We start from the raw sequence: 19,246 nt of genomic DNA on the forward strand, positions 1-19,246 counted from the left end.
CCATACAATAAATTTAATTAAGCAAATGTTTTCGTGTCCCTGCAACGCCTGTTGGCAATGACAGGATACATTTCAATGCAAAAGGACGAGAGACTGCAGCCTGTGGTGGGTCCACTGAATGGGGGTAAAGTAGAATAAAGACCTTGAATGACTTTCCCTAGCCATTATGCGAGCAGGTTGCATCATTTTGCACGCTCTAACGAAATATGATTTCCGCCAACAAAAGGCAATCATAATTTTCGTCACATGGCTAATAAAAAACAACGCCGTCCAAGGTCAGGGCCAAAACCGAGGCAGGTTATACTCATTAAAGACACACAAGTGCAGCTGCTAATGAGCGATCTCTCCTGCCCTGTCTCCTGATTTTTTTGTTACCTTGCCTCACCTTTTTTAATGGCCGCCAGCTATGCTGACCTTGGTGCGAATTTTTAAGCGGAAAAAAGGCTCAAAACACACACACATTTTTTATGGCATATTCCCGTTGCGTGGCGAAGCGTTTTGGATTTGGTTTTTTAGCAGCAGCCTCTGGAAATTTATGATTTATGACGCCGGGCCGTGTCCAAATCCGTCCACATCCGTGACCCTTTTGCATGCGGTCCAGGGATCTGCAGGATCTTCCTCTGTTCTTGTGTTTTCTGGTATCGGGAATCGGGAATCGGCGACTGCTGTTTTGTAAACACTCAGTATGAGTTCCAATTCCCGGGTGCTTGGACGTTGCGGATCGGCTAAAAAACGCATCGGAGGCGGCGATTTCCCTTTTTTTAAGCCAGCTATCGGAAATCAGTTAAAATGTGTGAAAAATATGAAAATCCATAAATGGCATATGTTTCTCATGCTCGCTGGGAAAGTGTTAAGTGTGATGTGTTGTATCCTTTGGACACCGGATGTCCATGTGCTGGTGATGTGTTTAGTAAAAAAGTTATATTTAGGCTACAAAAAAAGGATACAAATTCTGGCTATTTGGTTACCAAAATTGGTAGGTGTTTTTTAACTTTCTCACTATTACTAACATCATACCCTAAGGACTTGAACTGACTCTCACCTTTCATCAAGGTGATTGTATTTCGAAAGAAATCCGTAAGGCCTTGAAACTCTTTCAAGACAAGGGGAAAAAAACAGCTCCTAACCAGGAAAAATAGTCGGAATAAATCAGAGAAAAAATCACAGAAATGCCTGCGCATCTCGTCGGTTGAACATTTCTCGCATTCGTATCTTTCCCCAAGATTTTTCTCAGCGTTTTGAGTAATTCCGCGGAATGAGCGTCAAAGCAGTCAGACGGCCATCTGCCCCCTCCCTGTACCTTTAAAAAGAATATACATGTATAAAAAACACAGCTCCAGGTATACAAAAACAACGGCAACCAGATCGGGCAGCGACAAATCTTGAGAGGGCAATAAACAACATGGTTGACAATCTTAAATCTTGCGACTTGCAGGCCATCCCACACAGATACTCAGATACTGCTCGGCCAGATACACTCACAGATACGAATGCGAATGAATGTCGCAGCCATTACGGAACCCCTTGTTTTTGTTTTTTTCCTTTCGTATTACCGAAGACATTTTTCCTTTGTGTTTTCTTTATTTTCTTATATCTGTGTATATATTTTTTTTTACCTTTGCTTCCAAAACGACCAACACTATCGCAGTCCCAATCCCGGTTTCAGATTCAGACCCGGTGTGTTGTTGCGGTCATTGCTATGCTGGAATGCAACAACACCAAGAACAGGGTTCAGGCCGCTTTAAAGGCTTGGCCCGGCCAGGCCAGGCCAGATATGGCCCATGGGTAGGTAGAGAAATGCCAAGGTACCCTTGCTTGCAACCGACAATGGGTAGCAAAGTCAGTCCTTCGTTTTATTTTATATTAAACAAGAATTTAAAGAATTATCCTAAAATCCTTTAAAATCTAAAATAAGAGTATAAAGCTTTATATTTTTTATAATTTAAGTAAAAACTATACTATGGAAGTCTCTCAAGCCCACAGTACCATTTGTTGACTTGAACCGTAGCAGCATTTTGGCCTTTTGGCATCGAGTCGAGTCTTGGCCTGTTTGTTGTTTGTCTCCTTTATGGCTTCTTCTGGTACCCTTTATCGCCATCAACGGTTGCAGTTGGATTTTCTCCCCGGTTTCTGGTTTCCTTCGCTTTTTTAACTTTTGGGGTCACATTTTCGAGCTTTGCAGGTAAGAGGAGGCCCAGCCGAATGGCTTTCCTCCCAAGATTCAGTTTGCGGATATCGAGTGTTTGAAGAGCGAGAATTAATCCATCCAATAACTTTTAAGGCCAGCCTCATCCCTAGTCTGTAAATCATTTCAGAACCACTTAATGACACTTTAAAGACTCGGAAATCAGCGACTGACATAAAGATTCAATGAGACAAGACATAAAAAGCCACAGACAACAAGCTCGAGCAGAAGCGTTTGGCATTTGATGTTTATTTAATTTGCCGCAATTCATAACAATTTCGTTTACGACATTTTTACAACTCGACAAATGCCGTAAACAAAACACACTGCCGTCGATTTGTTTGACGCCCGCCCGCCTCTCCTTTTGGCCCACTGCGGCACACGCTCAGGTTTTTATGGCCCGCTCATGGACTCCGGATCCCAGGGACCTGGGACCCTGAGACTCCGGCTTTCCACTCCACACTGCTCTTTTGGCTCAACAATTAAACGCCATCATTGAGTCGATTCGGTGGCAAAAGTGCAGTAGCACCCCGGCGATTTATGTGCGTTTTATAGATCGTAAAAGCCGAGTTCTAACTGGCGGGGCAGATGATTTTACGACGTGTTGAAATGCCACCAGGACGAGCGAGCACTTGTCCCCCCGGACCTCGACTCCTATTTCGGATCAGATCGGATAGGATGTGGTTCAAGTGCAGCCTCGTAAAACCCTCCCTTTCCCGGCTACTTGAACATTGAGCCGTAAAAGGGCTATAAACAAGAGTGGCGCCCGCAGGCTTACGTGTCGTTATCCCGCCGGATTGCGGGAGCGATTCGATTTTGATTTGATAAGGATAATTGTGTCTCATCGCCATAAAAAAAGCAGACAATCAAAGCCAGTGGGCGGAAGAAAGAGCATATGCTTAGTAATTGGCTAAGTTAAAGATGGGCACTCGCAAGAGTAAATTTTGGATTGCATTTAGAGCACTTTCAGTTATTAAAGTCTAAAGTTACTGCTTAAATAAAGACAAAGCGCACAACCCATGGTATCGTGCGCGGTGTCCATTATTAAACCCACTGAAGACGTGTTGATGCCACAGACCTGGGACCAGACAGCAGACATCAGCATTGCAGACACATCAGACACTGAACCGAAGACAATAAAAACCGCGAACAATTGAGCTAATGACGTGACTATGGACACTCGACGCACTGGTCGGTCATTTGGCTGGCAAAAAAACAGAAATAAACAAAAAACCGACTCCATTGTTATCATACGAAATGGCAATGGCCAAACTTATGCATCGAAAGTGTTGTTAAATTACGCCAAATTGCTTAATTTCAATAATGAAACGAATCGGTCGAACCGCAGGAAAGCACTCAATAAAATTATAAATTTTCGGCCCCAAATGATATGCAAAGGGCAGTGGAAGAGCCACAGAATGATCCGTGATCGTGATGTCTCCTCCTTCTTTTCAACTTCAATTCCGATTCCGATTGTGGTTGCCCCTGGGCTTCTACATAGAAAAAAAAATAATATTTTCTTCAAAAGGTTTTACATTTTTTGAAGCAATCTTTTACCAATTTATTACCTTTTTATCTTAGACCGATTCTATCCTAATAAAATATAGTTGCCTCTGTTTTTCTTCTTTAATAAACTCTAAAAATGTCTAGTCAAAGTATATGATTTTATTAATCTGATATTTTTTTTCTGTGTATAGTATTACGATCCCGGCCAGACGGCGGCTCAACGCTTCCAATTTAATGGGCCCATTGAATCGCTCGTTAATGTTGCTTTTTATTTGGCCTTTTATTCGGCCGGCAGTTGTTGTGGCTTTATTTCTTCCACTGTTTTAGGTTTTTTTTTTCGGATATTCTGGCTGCAGACTTACTCAATTGTATTATTGTTTATTTATGCGAGCTTAAGTAATGCGCTGCAATTTCAATTTCAAAAGATAATTTCAAATTTACTGTCAAATAATTTATTAGACGAATGTCTGCCTCCGTTCTCCGGGCCCTGCTCTTCGGACGGAGCTTTATTGGGGTTTCTTTGTTTGTTTTCTCTACAGAAATACTTCTAGATTTGTGTATGTTTTGGTAAAGATAAAAGCAGAGCCGCAGCAGAAAAGTTTTTATAAAGTTTCGGGCATTATTTACGGGCTGGCCGTCGGGGGCGTATACGTAATATTTTATAATTCCATAGTTTCTCGGGGGAGGGCCGAAACTAGTTGAGCCGAATGCTTTGTGATCTGACAAGGCAGACAGTTTTGATGGCCCATTTGATATAACTAGAAGGCGTCGAATGTCTACTTAATCAATTGGTATCTATTGAAGCGTGTTTCTGGGAGTGGCTATGGAGAAATCAAATTAAATTTGTGTATTTGATTTCTGGCTTGGACTTTTATTGTGCATTCAATCATTTAAGAAAGGATAATGTTGGAAAACACTGAATATTCTTTATTCAGATTTAATAGACAGACTGGAGTGCTTATTAATATGAATTATGAACACCATCTAAGTGCAGAATCGGCGACACACGTCCTCCTCCGGATTATGTCTACCATAGTTCCAGCCACTGTCAGATCGGGGGAGGCATTGCCCCAGCGGAGGCGTTCAACTTTGAGTGCTCCGTGGCATGGCAATCGGCGCTGGACTGGTGACGTTTGTTGGCACTTTATCACAGCCGTGCATCATAATTTAGGCAGCCATTCCACATCCACCCACCAGCACTGGCGAGACTGACAAAGGTTGCAAATAATAAAATTCGTTGACATTCGTTGCGCTGACTAAGCGGCCGGGCCAGGGGAACGTGTGCAAACTTGGCCAAGATGGCCCGGCCCGATAGCTGGCAAAACGCTGACCACGCCCCCCCATCAGCCCAGGGTCCCTGGAGGGCCCTACTGAAAGCCATTTCCTGCGACAACTTTTTCTCATACATGCTCATACAACCTGTATGAGCATATAATGGTTTTGTTTTCATTTTGCGTCCCAAAAAATGGGAACACTTTGCTCCGGCCCCATTGATTAAGTGAATCGATTGGCCGGCCGGCCGGCCGTTCAGGCTGACTGGATAGCAGGCAATTGGCCATCAGCTTCTGGCCCAAAACACTGAAATTAGTTGGCATTTTAACACGAACACCTGACACTCGAGTCCGGCATGAGCAGCAGCTTCCTTTCGAGCCAAGGCGAGTGCCGGGTGGAGGGCAGGAGGCCTAGTTTCTCTTTAGTTAAATGGATTATATTACAATCGACGGGGGGTGGGGAAGAGTACGTGGTCCCACGTTATCGATGGTGCATGACAACGCAATAATAAAGTATTACACTCGAAAAATAATCCAAGAAGGGTTTATGATGATATGAGTATTATTTTGAGTTTATTTAATAGTTTTAATGGCTAACTAGAGCTACAAAAAATATAGAAAATAGGATGGATTTACCAAATAATTTTTATATTATGCGTAAAATATATTTTTCAGTGCCTCAATGGGTTATTGAACGATAATTCCATTTAAGCAAATGTTCGCGCTGAGCACCAGAATTGTCCAAATTATATGTGTGTGGCCGAAAGCTCTCAAGCATGAATTAAAAAATGGCCAAGTTTCTTCAAAATCGACTCGATTGCAACTCTTTTTGCCAGAAATGTTGGTAATAACACAGCAGGATCCCCCTGGAACTGAGAACCGGGGAGGTGCTCGAATGCGTTTGTCGCTCGTGGAGGCACCGCCGCCGCCAACCCGTCAGAACCCAAAGCCCATACAGGCCATCTTCATCTACCAAAGCGCAAATACATCCTCCGTCCTCCATGCCCATCCAGAAGATGTATTTTCACTTAAACGTTTTACTCGTCGAATAATGGCTTTAATGACTTTAATGGCGTTCGGATAATTTGGCCGCCGGGCCAGCTGCCCAAGCTCCAGTGGATGCCACGTCCAGCTCCAGCTTCAGCTTTAGCTCTTTCGTAATTGACGAAAGTAGTTGGCCGGCGGTGAGATGCACATGCAACTGCCACATCCAGGATGCTCATGCGAAATGTATATAATTTGTAATTGTTGTTTCTCTTTAAAATGCACTCGAGTGCGGTTCGAGTAATTGCAATGAGCAGTTGCAAAGTGATCCAAACTGAAATGAATGCAATTAAAGCAAGTTTTCTCTTCGGGTTCATCAAAATATGTAATGGCATCAGTAAGTCGATAACTGTATTTAAATTGTGCAACAATTTTTAAAAACATGAAAATATTTAATAGGCCAAACAAGCTGATAACTTTGTCGCATTTTCGAAGTCATATTTTCTAATAGATCTTCCATTATCTGTAATAAACTGTCTTTACTACAAATTGAAAATTTTTTCTCTGTTTTTTTTTGTCAAATAACTGAACAGGTCATCGTCATACATATACCCTCCTTGTGAATGACCTTGAGTTAATAAACAAAAAATACATGTTTCAGCGTAAAAGGTAATTGGTAAAAAAAAGTCATAAAGACTACAGGTATGGCCAAACGGAAAACACAAAAGCAGAGATGCGACAAACGTCGTCACAAGGCAACACAAATCAAAAGGTGCAACATAAAAAATGGCATTGAAAAAACAGATAATTAAGCCAGCTAGGGGACGAGGGGAGTGGGAGGTCGCCGGGCAAGTGGAAAACGGGATGCCTGACCCGAAAGAAGAAAGGGTGGGGCTGGTGACTGTCGCAGAGGCGGGGGTGGTTGCCGAATGACAAGTCGCACATTTTCAAAGAAATTACCAAAAAGAAAAACAAGCCATAGACGAGAAAATGTACATAAATTTACACAAACACATTCATAAGCGGACGGGAAAAGCGGAGTATTGGGATCTGAAGTGGTGGAAACCGGGAGGAAAATGCAGCTGCCGGGGAATGAAGAAGCGTTGATGGACACCAGAAGGAATGGGACTGGAACTGGGACTGAGAATAGGAATGGAGAAAAGATCCAAAATTAGTCAAACCAAGCGAGTCAATTAAAACGAATGCGATGGCCGGCGAATGGGAATTTATCGGATCGCTTATGGCCGAGATGCTACTTAAAAACGCATTTTCCCGAAGGAAATATCTTAATATTTGTTTTCGAAAACATTCTGAACTGTCGCAGTGCAGAATTTACAATCGTTCCGCGCCGCCTCTTGTCCCAGGCGACTTTTTAATTAAAATTCCGAATGCATCGGCAGTCGAAAAAATGCTTTTATTATTTTAATTACCCATTTCGGACTCAGATGGCCCCCGGGCACTCAATATTAATTTCATAAAAATAACTTGGCTCTACCGCCATTTCTGGTTGCTTTTTCTCCCCATTACTGTCTCTTTCAAACGTGTCTTTTGTTGCCAGCTGGGTCTCCCAAATATAACAAAAACAAAGACCCAAACTCCAAATCAGACTTGGTCGGATCCAAAGTGTTTTCTCCTCAAAAAAAAAAAAAGAACTCCCGAAACACGCCAAACATTCAGTGAATAGATACGCATTTGTTCGACGTTCGATAAACATTTATTGGGCAATCCAATCACGGAACTCACGTCCCCGGGCCGTGACAGTTTCGTTAAAATGCTTTTTCTTTATCTGAATTATTTTTCTGACTTCATGTTGCCTCGCTTTTCGAATTCCACAAGAATTATGTTTGCCGTATGAGAAAGAAATAAATAAACCATTTTTGTATGCGCCAGGTATAGCCAAAGACTCGAAATGAAATCGAAACTGGAGAAGTCATCTACCTAAATAATAAATATCTGTCAATATGGCTTATTCATAAACTTTAAATGTAAAAATCTTTTCAAGCCTAATAGTAAAAAATTATATATCAGCTCCTCTAGATTGCAATAAATATTTAATAAAAAACTGGTTTACTTTGGGAGTTGGGATAGTTTTTCTATTTGATAAATTTATAACAGTATTTTGGAGTAAAAAAAATGGTTTAATCTTAACACCAAATTTGGTTTCGCTGAGCTTCCAGAATATCAAGTATACGCACCGTCACATATGAACTATTAGAGTAAAATAGTGCGATATAAAGAAAATTTGTAATTAATCGATTAATAAGTGAAGTATATCGTTTATATTTGCTTCCCCTCGATTTAAATTCATTTCTCCAAATTGTATTTTTTACATTTTAAAATATTATATGTAACTATGAACTTTAAAAGTTAATCACCATAAACAGGTGTATTATTATCTCTTACTATAAGATATAAACGAAATAAAATCCACTAGGAACCATATCGAAAGAAATCTGAAGGACCAGCCCACCTAAGATTAAAAGAAAAAGGATTTTAACCCTTTTGATTACTTTCTCTGCTCCATTTCCGTTTTATTTGATATGTGAGCCGGGTCAAAAGTCAAGGCTATGCATAAGAAGAAGCAGACAAAGACGAAAACATCAAAACGGCGATTAGGCGCATAATCTTTGGGGCAATTTGTCACCGCAAGGCAGCCACGCCGTCACAGAGCCACTAAAAATCATTTAAGGCGAAATAAAAATATTTTTTACGACCTTTTTATAGTTGTTGCAACAATCTAATAACAATCCAAATAATTATCCAAACAAACAATTTCACCGCCGCCAAAGCGACGGCAAATGTCAAAGCAGCAGCCCGATGAACATGAACATGAACGAGAAGAAGAAGCAGCAGCAGCAAGGAGCACCAACTGCGCCGCTGCTGCGCCGACGGACGCCGAAAATGAGCCATAAAACTGAGGGCCATAAAACCCAGTGCGAAATGCTACTGCGCTGGGCCGATAGGCCACGCCCCCTCCGAAGCAGCAGCGCACACGGAAGCCATAACGGCGGAGGCAAATTGCCGATAACTCAAATAAAACTGCGAGCGAGAGCGAGACGGAGGCAAGCCGCTCCGCCATTGGTCAGAGCGGGATGCAGCTAGGGCTGCCTGAGAAAGAGAGCCGCGCACCATAATGGCTGCGCATGTGAGAGCGTAATGGCAGGCGAAAGCAAGATGGGGCATTTCCGGTATGGCTGCCTCTCGCTTGCGCGGCCACGTGTCGCGCTCGCATTAAAACAAGTAAATCGCGGCAGTTGAGCATAATCGATACGCAGCTCTTCGTGAGAATTGCTTTTCTCACGCTCTCCCAGCTACCTCTGCCGGCGTCGTCGCCATAACTGTCGTCGTTTATGGCCGTTAAGTGCGACTGAGATGGCCTCATAATCGTTTGGTGAATGTGGCTCAATTGTTTCACCGCCGGCGCTCTTTTCTGGCTCTCTTTTGGGTGGCCTTCTCTCTTGGCGTGTTTGCCAATGTTTGCTGGAGATGTTTGCCCGCACTAATTAGTATTGATTTAATTGCCAAGTGACCACTAGACTGGTCAAAAATCGTCCAGAAGAAAGCCTCTCTTCCAGGCTTTCTTTGTCCCTCTCTTTGGAGCTTGCAAACGTTTTTTTTTTGGTACCGTTTTTGGGGAGAACTGGAGAAAAAAGCGCGCGCATCTTGGCATCTCGGCACGGCTGCCAGAATGGGACATAAAATGTGCCAGGCAGTTAAAATGTAGATTTAAGTAAGTGGAAACGAGATCGTTACGTTGGCGCATAAAAATAAAAATCATTGTGCTCGGGCACTGATTGAAATAAGCTGCAAGAAAAGAGAGCCCCAGCTTGGGGCAACAGGCGGCGAAGCGGAAAACTCATTTTGCTTGCTCTCGCGTCTTTCCACTCGCTTTTCCTTTGAGTGGAAAAGCCAGCGGTAGCGAGTGGTTTTCCATATCAATCAGAAATCACCTTAAACTTGTTTCCTCCCTCCCCAGCCAACCTTCCGCCACGATGTTCATCGCTTCTTGTTGCTCGCCGCTCTTTAAGATTCTTTTCATTTTCGTTTTATGGTTTTTATGCGGGTCTTTATGACTTTTATGGGGTTTAGTGCGTGCCAAAAACGAACGAAAAACGAAAAAAACAACACGGCCCACACAACAGCAACAACTTTTAATTGAATAATGCGGCGTCGGCCGTTGTTGTAGTTTAATTTTTTATTTTTTTTTTTTTTGGCTTAAAAGGCGTCGGACGGCGCTGGTAATTAGCCAGAGATAAACATTTAATTGGCAAACTCAAAATTGGAAACTGCAATGAAATCCGTTGCCGTCTTCTACATTCCTGGCCATATGCATTCTAAATTGGGTCAAAGAACTCGGCTCGTCACGCTTCTTGGGTGGCACTCAAACATTCCAAGTGGCGTTTTAAAATTAAGAACTAGATTTATTGTTGGAAAGGCTTAAGCAGTTTCCATAAATAATAAATAGTTTAGTAAACATTGTTCCCCGTCTTAGCCACCTCGTCCACCTGATGCAATAATTACTTTCATGAGCCCTTTTTCCAATTATGCACTCGGCAAGTAAAAAGGCGAAATGATAAATTACTAAAAAGAAACTTTAATAATATAAATAAGTCGGACCGCAACCTGTCGCATCGGGGTGGCATGCAACTCGGCGGCGGGTAATTGGCGGACGCGGGGCACTGGCCCGAGTTAATTGCAGTTTTTAATATCCTGACCCTCTCGCCGGCTGGGGCGGAGGGATGTCCAAGTGAGTGTAAACACGACATGAAATGCTGCACGGTCCTCTACTTGCCACTTGGCCACCTCGAAGTGCCTCTGATGGAGGCGCAGCGAGACCGACACCGAGAGCGAGAGACGAGAGACGACCCCCTGCCGCACTCTACTCCTTTCAGGCGGTATTTATGACTCCGGCCGAGGGCTTGTGTAATTGCCACGCAATGCTGCATCCGCATCCGCACACAATTTTCAATTTACAAAAATTAAAAAAAAAAAAGTCAGAAGGAAAATGTAACGTAAGAAAGGGAAATATGAGTGTGGAGGGAAAACAAACAAAGTTGGTTTGCCGTTTGGCACGGCACGTCCTTTCAATGGACAGGACACATGTGGATTGCCGGGCGGAATGTCCTTTTAATGGACTCTGCACTCTCACAGCCATCGCCGCATCCTTTCGCCGCGCTGCTTGATTGCCGTGAATTGCTGGCTGCATGACTTTTATCCTTTCATACTTTTGTAGCCTTTTTGTTTCACCGGCGCAGATGTCGTATATTTTCAGGACTCTTCCTGCTGGCAATTATGGCACGGTCTGCTGGAGATACTTTTACCTCTTTAATGTGAAATATCAGTTATTATATAAAAATAAAGTTATAAAGTAAATTAAGAGTGTTAGAGTCCTGAAAAAAGGGCAACAGATGAATGGTTTCTTGCGGATACTTCAGTTGACGGATGAGTACAGCCTCCACAAAATAAATGACTCTTACTGTCCATGTTCTATCCGAAATTCTTCCCCCTTTTTGGTCCATGGCTCCACAGATGGCGGCGTCAAATGCGACGCTGAATTTATTACTGGGGGGTTTATTTATGCGCTTATCGCGTTGCCAGTGCCGGCCTTAGCACGTTGTCAAGTGTTTATCTTGGCCTCTTAGCCGGACCCGCACCCGGACCCGCTAAAGTCAAAAGCCAGACCAAAACCAGATCCCCAGGCCCAGACCGAAATGAAATACCAAAAAGCTTAAAAGTGAATTTATGACTGCACCTAAATCATGCCTCCGAAAAAAACAACAACTTACGAATATGCGAGTGTTTTCGTGTTTCGGGAATGAGTATGTGTTTGAATGAGCCTGTCGCATGATTTAGTGCCTCCGAGTAGCAGTCACAGTCCCAGTCCCAGTCGCAGTCGAGAAATTTAAATAATAAATATTCCATTCCATAGTTACACAAAACGAACGCACAAAGCGAGAAAATGGAGGCGGCCCGGCCCTATAATCCCAAACCCGATCCGGGCCCGACACCAACCAATTTCAATTCCAAAATCAAACCAATTCGTAAAATATTCAGAGCGAGCGCGACTAAATCAAAACCCTGTCGAAATAAAACGTTTGAAAATTGAATTTCGCTTTAGACCCGGCTCTGGCAAAATTGAATAGCATTTGTAACGGAAATGAAAATGGTTCAAGGGGGAGGAACTCACTCGGTTGAACAACAAACAAGACCCAGCTCTGGGTTTGAATTTAAATTAAGAAATTTATCTTTTCAATGGCTTTTGTGTGTGTGCCGTTGCTGCCACGCCTTCGCCTTTGTTGTTGCCCCAAAATGTAATTTTTTTTAACATCTCCCACCTTTTTTTAAGCCATAAAAATAAATGATTTCAGTTTCTTTGTTTTGGCAAGCGTTTTCGCTTCGAGTTCTAATCCGAAACTTGATATCTGATATTTTGTTTGTATTTCACAAATTTTTAATTTATTTTTATGTGTTGTTTATTTATTGTTTTTTGTAAAAACGAGTCTCATGAAGTTATTAAAATTAGCCAATGAGATATATTTAATTGCGGCATTTTGCACCTTTTCATTTGGAACTCAGAGTCGGATTCGAATTCGGATGCTTCTAACGATTTGTAGTCGGTGTGGAGAGCAACGATTTTAAGCGTTTTGGAATGGCTTTAACGGCCGACTTCATGGCTAATAAAAATTTGCATTGGTTGGCCGCAAAGTAGTTGTATTTCAGCTGGCCGAAACCAGATCGACTTTGGCCCAGACCTCGGCTACCATAAATTTGCCAGACCAACTGCCACGGAATTTGCATACGAAATTACGCTTCTCAAAGATAAATACCTTAAATTGGTTGTTATTTAGAAGTCCATAACATAAATTCGAAAAGCAAATAATGCCATTTGTCAATGGGATTACGAATTCGGGGCTGCAATAATTTCACAGTTTTTATTGTCTCTGGAGCATCTCAAAGGAGGAGATGCGGCAATCTGTCGATAAAAATAATGAAATCATGTGCTAATGACTAAGCCTCGATTTTAATACCAAATAGGGGTTTTTGTGGGAAGCACTCTTTAAGTTTTTAAGCTAAAAAAAAACAAAAAAATAATTCCTCCACTTTTCATTTAATTTTCAATTACAGAGCTCTCACAAAACAAATAAATTGGCCAGCAACCCTCAAGGACTCTCCGGCAGGACTGTCTTCGTTGTTCCAAATTAAAAATTCCAAAAACGTTTCGGAGGTGAGTCCACATGCCGGAGTACATGAGTTTTATGTGCATTGTATATATTATTTATGGCTGCTGCCGGGTCTGTAATCAAAACTGGGATTCAGACGACATGAGAAGTCGGGAAGTGTGTCAGTGGGCTTCCGAAAGGGGTAAGGATACAGATTTGGGCCACTCGGACACAGCCCCCGGCCAATTTGTGAATTTTGTGCCATGTGTGTGGTGCGACGTGTCCCTTTCGCCGCTCGAGTGGCACAAACGAAACGGCCAAAACAAAAGGGCAAAAAAACCAGATACATATACAGATACAGATGTAGGTGAAGAGCTGACCGCCGGCCAATGACCGGACCCGGCTCGGGCTCCGGTTTTCCAAGGCTTGGAACACCACGGCTGCTCGAGCAGCTCATTTGCATTTTCAGGAGCAGGGAACAGGGAAAGTGTTTCGCCCTGAAAGCCCCTGGAAGTGGCCGAGTTGGTATCTCTGGCATCTCCAGCCCCTCCTCACTCTGACGAGGTCGTTTTTTAATTTTAGTCACCAGTTGGTGTATGTATGTTGGTTTTTCTAATTAACAAAGGCATTTTCCATTTCGTGAGTGCTTTTTTTGGGTGTAATTTATAGTTTTTTATGCCGCCATTTGCTGCCGCCCGACCTTTTGACCTCTTCGAGTAGCATTTTCGGGGGATCTGAAAGTTTTGTGTCTATTGGTGGATGAATTATTCCAGAGCAGCGATAGTCATCTAATTAAATGAGTTACGGCCCCGGCATAACGCCGAGTATCTCGCTCTCGGATAAGCGTTTGCCGCCTAATCCCGCCCCGGGGCCAGAACCCCAACTGGGCCCACAGATAGGACTCGAAAGCGGCAATTTATGAGCTCGCATTTTGCATAGTTTCAAATGGCCCAGAGCCCGAACTTGGGCACAATTCATTTTCCAGGGCCACAAATCTCTCGTTTTGCATTCGGCGGCCACAAATCATAGATGGCAGGCAGGCAGGCAGGGGGAGAGGTTGCCCAGTTTAAAGCGGCTTAAAAAAGATACATTTTTACCATGGTAATAGTTGGTTTTGTTTTAGTAAATATTTCATGTATTATTAAGGGCTCTCAATTAGGTGATTTTCCATGGTAGAAAGTTGAAGAATATTTTTGAGATTTTGAAGCCTAGTTTCTTTTATACTTTATGACCAAGTCTTGAAGATTTCTGGCTGCTTTTATTGAACCAATTTTTAGCACTAGTCTCTCAGTAAGAGGTGCCGAAATTTCTTGACATAATCCACTGTGTCTCAAAAGTTAACCCGTTAAATGCATAGCCTCCTGCTGACCCTCGAGCAAATCCCAGTTTCGGGTTGCCGTTGAATGGCACCGGAATTTATGCACATTTTATTGACCATCAGTGGGAGAAAAGAAGGGGCGGAGCGGAGTTGAAAGTTGTTGGCCCAACAACATGTCCGAAAGTGTTTTATGGCCGTTGTGGGCGCTCGAGTGGCCATTTTGGGTTGATCCGGGGATCGTCGGAGCGACGGAGCAGGGAGTATGTGTGTTTCTGCGGCATACACATGCCAGTGCACTCCTCCACATGCACTCTCCGGACTTGTCCGACAAGCACTTCTCCGCCGCCAAGGAGGAGGCGACGAGGAACCCTGAATACAGATGAGCTGGGGCCCCAGATGAGTGCTGTACTAAATACTAAACACCCGCAACTCCAGTATTTGCAACTCTGCGAGCTCTGATTTATGGCATCTGCCTCAAAACAAAAACCGCTTTAAGCTAAGCCAGGGCATCGGAATTAGTGGAAGTGGCTGTGGCAGTGTCGGTGGCGGGGCAAGTCAACGACCTGCCACAAAGCGATCCAAAGTCAAAAAGTCAATTATACGGATACCTAAAAATACATCGGATGGCTGCAGGATGGAGTGCGGCATGGAGTGGAAATCTCGTTAAAAGCCAATAACAGACGCCATTAAATGTGCATGAAAATTAAATGAAAACGGCTTGATGAGGCAGCCTGCGGGAGGAGAAAAGCCACGCGACCACTTGAACTTGAGCGGGAATATCAATTCTGGTCTTTCTGTGTTCTCGGTAATTTGAACTGACCTCGGATAGTGGGCAGGCCAAGTGGAGGGCAAGTTCAATGGCATGCGAGGGGCCTGACTGCCTGCCAGGAGGGCGGGGATCGAGATAAGAAACTTTCGATAAGTTCAATTTATTCGATTCCCTTACCATCTGTTATAATGCCAAAGGCGGCCCACACTTAATTAATCAATGCGGTATGGTATACTAATTATAAATTGGTTGTAAAAATATGGATATGAAGTAGGTTATGCGGGAGTAGGCTATGAAAATATTATTTTTTGGCTAGATAGAATGAACTCCCAAGAGCTCCGTGCCTTAAAAGTCATCCGATTTGTCATATTTGGAGCTCCATACAACCCGAATTGTTCAGAACATCGGTGAAGGCTAAAGGGAGAGGACGACTTTCTCTCCAAAAAAAAAAAAAAAATACACTAAACACAGTACACTTTCGGAGGACGCTATGAACCGCATCTTGGAAGAGGTCATCCACCGGAACGCTCCGATCGTGGACAGGATCATAGCCGAGCACACGGCCGGCTACGTGGTGGCCGACAACATGGCCAACGCCGTGGCCGAGACGTCCTTCGACAACACCAGTGCCCAGGCGCTCGTGAAGCACCTGAACGGGACGCTGGTGCCGGCCTGCCAGAGCGTGGTCCGCGACCTGGACCCAACCAACCAGCTCACCTACATGCGAGTGGCCACCCGGAAGTTCGAGTACCTGGTGGCCCCCGAGGAGTACTTCACCATCACCGTTGTTCAGTAATCGGAAAGGACCCGCAATAGCCTTTCTGCCCTCTTGACGATGTCGATATACATTATTCTGGAAAGAGACGTATTATGAGATGGAATTATGCTGCAAAGAGATGTATTATGATGATGAACGTATTATGGATGATTTTAAGCAGCGTATTTATGAAGTTTTTGTCGCGGAGCGACAGAGATTGCCTAAATCTTTTAGGAAGAATTTCCTGATAGGTTGCCGCTTCGTAATATTTTGGGATGTTATTTCCTAAAACCTATAGGCAATTGGAGACAATGTCGTGGAGAAATGAATTTTAACTATGGAATCAAGATTTCTTTATTGAAGGGAAGTCGATTACAATCTAAGTCATACAAACTTGATACCAATTAATCAGAATCACTTAAAACTACTGAAGAAGACTCTAAATATTGATGTACATATGTTGGCAATGACTACACTAAAGTAATATATTTAAACCAGATATGACGAGTTTTTTATTAAAAAGTTGGGTAATTGGAATATATCCACTGCGCTTCGATATATAATATAATTAAATTTTTTGAGTAAGATACTTGATCTTGAACCCTTTTCGAAAAGCAAACAAATTCTAAAAGTTTGCCTAAATCAACAGGGCTGCCCGAAAATCCTTTATAATTCCCCGGCGACGTTCCGATCCTGATTATTTACGACATGGCTTCATCGGACCGGGAATCTATTCGGATCTGTGAGAATGCGGCTTTCTAATGCGATAATTCAAAAGATTTACTTCTGTCAACATGACCATTTTGTAGCCGTAGAATGTTTCGGGGTGGAACTGTGGCCTTTGACCTTTTTCTACGTACTCTTTTTTTTTTTTTTTGGCTGCTTCCATCTTGCGTCCTCATCCACAATGGATGCTGCCTGCTATTTTAATTTAAAATGGCAGGACTCGTAACTCATTTTTACGACGCACCCTCCGGGCAGATGAATGTATCTGTGAGAGCGCGATTGTGCGAGTGTGTTGGTGTGCGAGTGTCTTGTCCTATTTTTACCGAGAGCCTTGCAGGGGTTGCAACAATAACTTATCTAGCCTTTTTACCCAACTTCAGCCCCGGATCCATAATCACCGGGAGACGCTCCCGGGGTGCGCTTTGTGCTGCGCTGCTCCGGGGCTATCTTTAAGCAGTTTCCCATTGTCTGGCGTCGTTTTGTGGTGCCTGGGTAAATATGAAAATATAAAAATTTGTACAGAAACTTAATTCAACTTGCCCGAAAATGCGGCAAGTCCGCCGAGCACAATGGAGCGACTGCTTCGATGGTGGCAAGGTCGAGGGATGCGGCTGCCTCCTCTTCCCCGTATCTGTCAGAATTGCGCACTTCATTTCAGGCAGCGTGAAATGAAATTACTCCACGGTCCATTCCTGGTGACGACTTCATCTTCTGACGGACGGGGTCTCGGAGCGATTCGTGCGAAATTATCAATGCCCCTGGAAATTAGAAACACTTTGAATTAAATTCGAATAAAACGTTTTCCAGGCCATCCATTGTACGCTTCCTTGGACGCTAGGACGAAGTCTGAATTTGATATTTATGTTCTTGCGCGACGACTACTGCTTCTATTAAAATATTAAATAGAATCATCATGACATAGAAGATTATGAATCTTCAACTATAAAGCTGTGACAAAAATAGAATTTTTGTTGATTTTGAAGGGGTTTTTAAGCTAAATGGTGATTTTAAGAGGTTTATCCTAAACCTAAATATAAAGCTAAATATACTTCCTACAAGTATGATTTTAAAATTAAATAAATTTTTGTAGTTTTATTTGATTTTTAAATTGGATAGAATATTTTCAATAAGTTTACAATCTAAATAGATTTTCTTATATATATTTCAAGAGCTAAAAAGTCTTATTTTCATTTGTAAATTTTTACTCTAAAGGACAATAAGAAGAACATTTTTCATTGTAAACATTTTTCTAGTAAGTGTATTTATATTTAATGTCACAGTTACTCTTATAAGAAATATTTATATTATATAATATTAATTTTTAAATTCAAAACCCATGATTCCAAAACCTTTTCCACTTGCAGGGCCGCCGGCTTTCTTCCCGAAAGGAGAGAGTGAGTGGAGAAATGCGGAGCAGGAGAATGGCAGGAGCGTGAGCACCTCCAAAGTTACTCACTCAAATCGAAAAGGCCAAGCCCATTTTCTGGTGGTGGTGGTGCTGCTGGTGATGAAATGTTGGATTTTTTCTGACTCGCTCAACCACCGCCACACATTTCCAGTTTCGACGAGCTGCAGCGCAGACGTCGCTTGGCGGCGCGACGGATGAGCGATTTTTGGCCCAAAGACCTCAAAGCCTCGGATGGAACAAAAATTATATCAAAGGTAGAGCAGAAAAGTTAAAAAATAAAATACATTTTTAATTTGATGATTCTTAACATCTAAAAATACATTTGAAGAAATAATTAAAAACAAAAAAAAAGTTATTGTAAGATTTGAAAATAATGTAAAAGATTTATGTAATTTTTTCAAGACCAAAAAAAAAGTATTTTTTTACAAGTAAAGCTTAAATTAAAAAACAATAAATATTAAAATTAATTTTTCTTCTCTACTGTGGAAGATACAAAGAGTTTCCACTAGATGGCATCTTTCAGATGTTCTGCATGCGCCATCTATAGGTACTTTATGTCAACACAGGTTTGGGAGCTACTGGCAGTTCTAGAGCCACTGTTACTCCTTTGGAGTTAAAGTTACTGTTGTTGTAAAACTGTGATTGTAGAATAATATTTAAAATTAAGCGTTAAATAAAGCAAGAAATTCTGTTAAATAAATTATGTAACATAGTTGAATATTTTATTTGAAGGCCCAGTCTGCGGTTGTGTCAAAAAATGGTATTTAAAAGTAAGATTTCAATAAAATATGTTTAATTTTTTTAATCATACTTTGGGGGCTACAATCCTTTTCGTCCTATTATCTATGAGTCCCCCAATACCCCCCGAACACGTACTTCCTAGATCACCATTTTGGTCTCCCAAATTAAATGGGAGCATCTTAAAATTAAGCATTCCTCGACTTTATTTATATTGCCTTGTTCTGCACTCTGGCACTCCGCTTTACGATCCTCTTGGCAACTTGTTAAGGGGTCAACGGAGCATATTGCCAATCAAAGACTTCAATTCAATTTCCCCGACTTGCCGGACGATAATGGCAATGGCGCATAAAGCCAAGTGCGGGTGTTGCAGTTGCAAGTTGCAAGTTGCAGTCCATGCTCCAAGCTGCAAGCTGCAAGCTGG

General features: G+C 42.4%; 1 protein-coding gene and 2 long non-coding RNA genes across 3 annotated transcripts; all 3 read left to right on the forward strand.

The window, feature by feature from the left end:
• Nucleotides 1-597: 597 nt before the first annotated feature.
• LOC116654502 lies at nt 598-18,580 on the forward strand. Its single transcript, XR_004309722.2, has 3 exons — nt 598-976; nt 13,072-13,171; nt 18,041-18,580. It is a non-coding gene; the product is annotated as an uncharacterized LOC116654502 (long non-coding RNA).
• Nucleotides 15,588-16,449, forward strand: LOC6500704 (dynein light chain roadblock-type 1). The gene has a single exon (XM_001953724.4). It carries the CDS (start codon nt 15,684-15,686, stop codon nt 15,987-15,989), a length of 306 nt encoding a protein of 101 aa, XP_001953760.1. The 5' UTR covers nt 15,588-15,683; the 3' UTR covers nt 15,990-16,449.
• LOC123257313 lies at nt 16,930-17,552 on the forward strand. Its single transcript, XR_006507352.1, has 2 exons — nt 16,930-17,168; nt 17,233-17,552. It is a non-coding gene; the product is annotated as an uncharacterized LOC123257313 (long non-coding RNA).
• Nucleotides 18,581-19,246: the final 666 nt, after the last annotated feature.

The sequence above is a fragment of the Drosophila ananassae genome, chromosome 2L (assembly GCF_017639315.1).
Source record: "Drosophila ananassae strain 14024-0371.13 chromosome 2L, ASM1763931v2, whole genome shotgun sequence".
NCBI classification, from domain to species: Eukaryota; Metazoa; Arthropoda; class Insecta; order Diptera; family Drosophilidae; genus Drosophila; species Drosophila ananassae.

What these genes read in the sequence shown, in the direction of transcription:
- LOC6500704 (XM_001953724.4), top strand. Translation starts at nt 15,684, where the DNA reads ATGAACCGCATCTTGGAAGAGGTCATCCACCGGAACGCTCCGATCGTG.